The 2,144-nt window shown below is 39.8% G+C and overlaps 1 protein-coding gene across 1 annotated transcript; it reads right to left on the bottom strand.

Moving 5' to 3' along the window:
- Nucleotides 1–205: 205 nt before the first annotated feature.
- LOC105756389 (putative gustatory receptor clone PTE01) lies at nt 206–1,278 on the bottom strand. Its single transcript, XM_012556074.2, has one exon. It carries the CDS (start codon nt 1,261–1,263, stop codon nt 334–336), a length of 930 nt encoding a protein of 309 aa, XP_012411528.1. The 5' UTR covers nt 1,264–1,278; the 3' UTR covers nt 206–333.
- Between the last annotated feature and the right edge of the window lie 866 nt (nt 1,279–2,144).

Raw genomic sequence — 2,144 nt, 5'->3', positions numbered from 1 at the left:
TAAGCCCTAGAAATTGATGTACATTTTAAGTATATAAAAAGGGAGTTGTACATTTCTCCAGGATACCTGGGTCATTGATGAGAAACTACAGAAGGCTTCATAGGTATAATAGGCTTCAGTCATGCAGTGATTATGATGCACAAAGGATCCCAGAATTCTCCCTCAATCCCATTAAAAACATACCAAAAGAAGAAATATTCAGATATGAAATATAGAGAATGAAAGCCGTGAGAGCTACAAAAATGATGTGACCTGATACACAAGATTTGCAGTTCTAGTTGGTTTTGCTGCCTTTTCCAACCTGCACAACAAAAAATGGCACAGGTATTGAGATTAGGCTGCTCTGCTGAGAAGCCTCCACAGGGCTTTCTTGATGACCCTGTTCCTCAGGCTGTAAATGAAGGGGTTCAGCATGGGGGTGATCACAGTGTATATCACCGAGGCCACGGCACCTTTTCTGGAGGAAGATGAGACAGCTGAACTAAGGTACACTCCAAGGCCTGTTCCATAACATAAGCCAACAACTGACAGGTGAGAGCCACAAGCAGAAAAGGCTTTGTACTTCCCAACTGATGATGGAAATTTCAAAATGGAGGAAACAATTTTAGAATAAGAGAAAAGGACCCCTGAAATTGGGAGAAAACCAGACATGGCACCAATAATATACATTATTATGTTATTGGTGAATGTGTCAGAACAGGCAAGGTTGAGCAGTTGAGAAGGGTCACAGAAGTAATGAGCAATTTCCACATCCCTGAAGTAGGTAACTTGTAACACCACTGAATTGTGCAGGTGGGAGACCAAAAGGCTGATGAAAATGGACACCAAAACCAGCAAGCCACATAGGTGGGGATTCATGATGACCCGATAGTGCAGGGAGTGACAAATGTCCAGAAACCGGTCATAGGCCATCGAAGTCAGGAGCAGACTGTCCAAACATCCAAAAAGCATAAAAAAGGACATCTGAGTCAAGCATCCTGCATAAGAGATGACTCTGCTGTGAGTTTGGATGTCTATAATCACCTTTGGGACTGTGGTGGAAGTAAAGCCAATGTCAGCCAAAGACAGGTTGGAGAGGAAGAAGTACATGGGGGTGTAGAGGTGGGGGTCACAGCTGACAGTCATGATGATGAACAGGTTCCCGAGCACAGTGACCAGGTACATGGTCAGGAAGATTCCAAAGAGGAGAGGCTGCAGTCCCGGATCCTCTGAGAGGCCCAGAAGGAGGAATTCTGAGACATGTGTTAGATTCTGTGGTTCCATGTGACTGAGACAACTTTTAGAAAAGAAAAGACGGTTGGAAAAGAGGAAACAAACCAACAAGCACTTGGCACTCTGTCCTTATTTTGAATTCAAGAAATTCATAAGTGTTCACACTTGAGGACCATACACACCAGTCTCTTTAGCAATATTTCTCAGTTGTGGCAAACACATTCTTAGCACTCTTTCCTCATTAGTGTCTGTGCTAGTCACCAACTTTAGATGTACAGGGCTGAAGAATATTGCAGGAGCTAGTACACATAGAGAGTACAAATCAATGAACACAGTAAAATACAGTCCTCTCCTTCTGAACAAAGCAAATGCATTAAGAAACATCCTTCTCCTTTTAAGAAAAAAAAATCATACTCATTAAAGGAACCTTATTTTATTCAAATACAGTTAGAAACTCCCTTGATTTAGAATATTTACACTCTGTAAGAGTTAGAACAACATTACCTGGATTCTAAATTAAAGTCAAATGTTCATAATCAGAAAGCATTTTTACATGCTAGCTATCTTCATAGGTTTTTATCATTCTTTGATTTTATGACTTCCCTCCTTCATAGAAATATGCTCACTCAAATATGTGAGATGTCTTTTTAAAGTCTTTTCAAATATAACTCTCAACCTTTGGTTTTGGTATACATACTTTAAATCTTGATAAATATGTTTTAGTTAAATGTACAAAATCACACAACACTGCTGACCCTGAAGATGGCATTAGGGTACAATGCACCTGTCAATGATTAAACAATAACTTTTAAGAAATACAGGGCTCCTATTTTTCATTTCATGCAGGATTATTTAAATCAATCCTACACAATCTCAGGGAAACAACTGGTGCTTGAGACTGCTTTTTTTGTTTGTTTTGGTTGCCATTTTGT

Source organism: Trichechus manatus, unplaced genomic scaffold, assembly GCF_000243295.1.
Source record: "Trichechus manatus latirostris isolate Lorelei unplaced genomic scaffold, TriManLat1.0 scaffold00057, whole genome shotgun sequence".
Lineage (NCBI taxonomy): Eukaryota > Metazoa > Chordata > Mammalia > Sirenia > Trichechidae > Trichechus > Trichechus manatus.
The sequence above is the reverse complement of the archived record's forward strand: the minus strand, read 5'-3'. Positions and strand labels throughout refer to the sequence as shown.

Coding starts and splice junctions, on each gene's coding strand:
- LOC105756389 (XM_012556074.2), bottom strand. CDS start 1,263: ATGGAACCACAGAATCTAACACATGTCTCAGAATTCCTCCTTCTGGGC.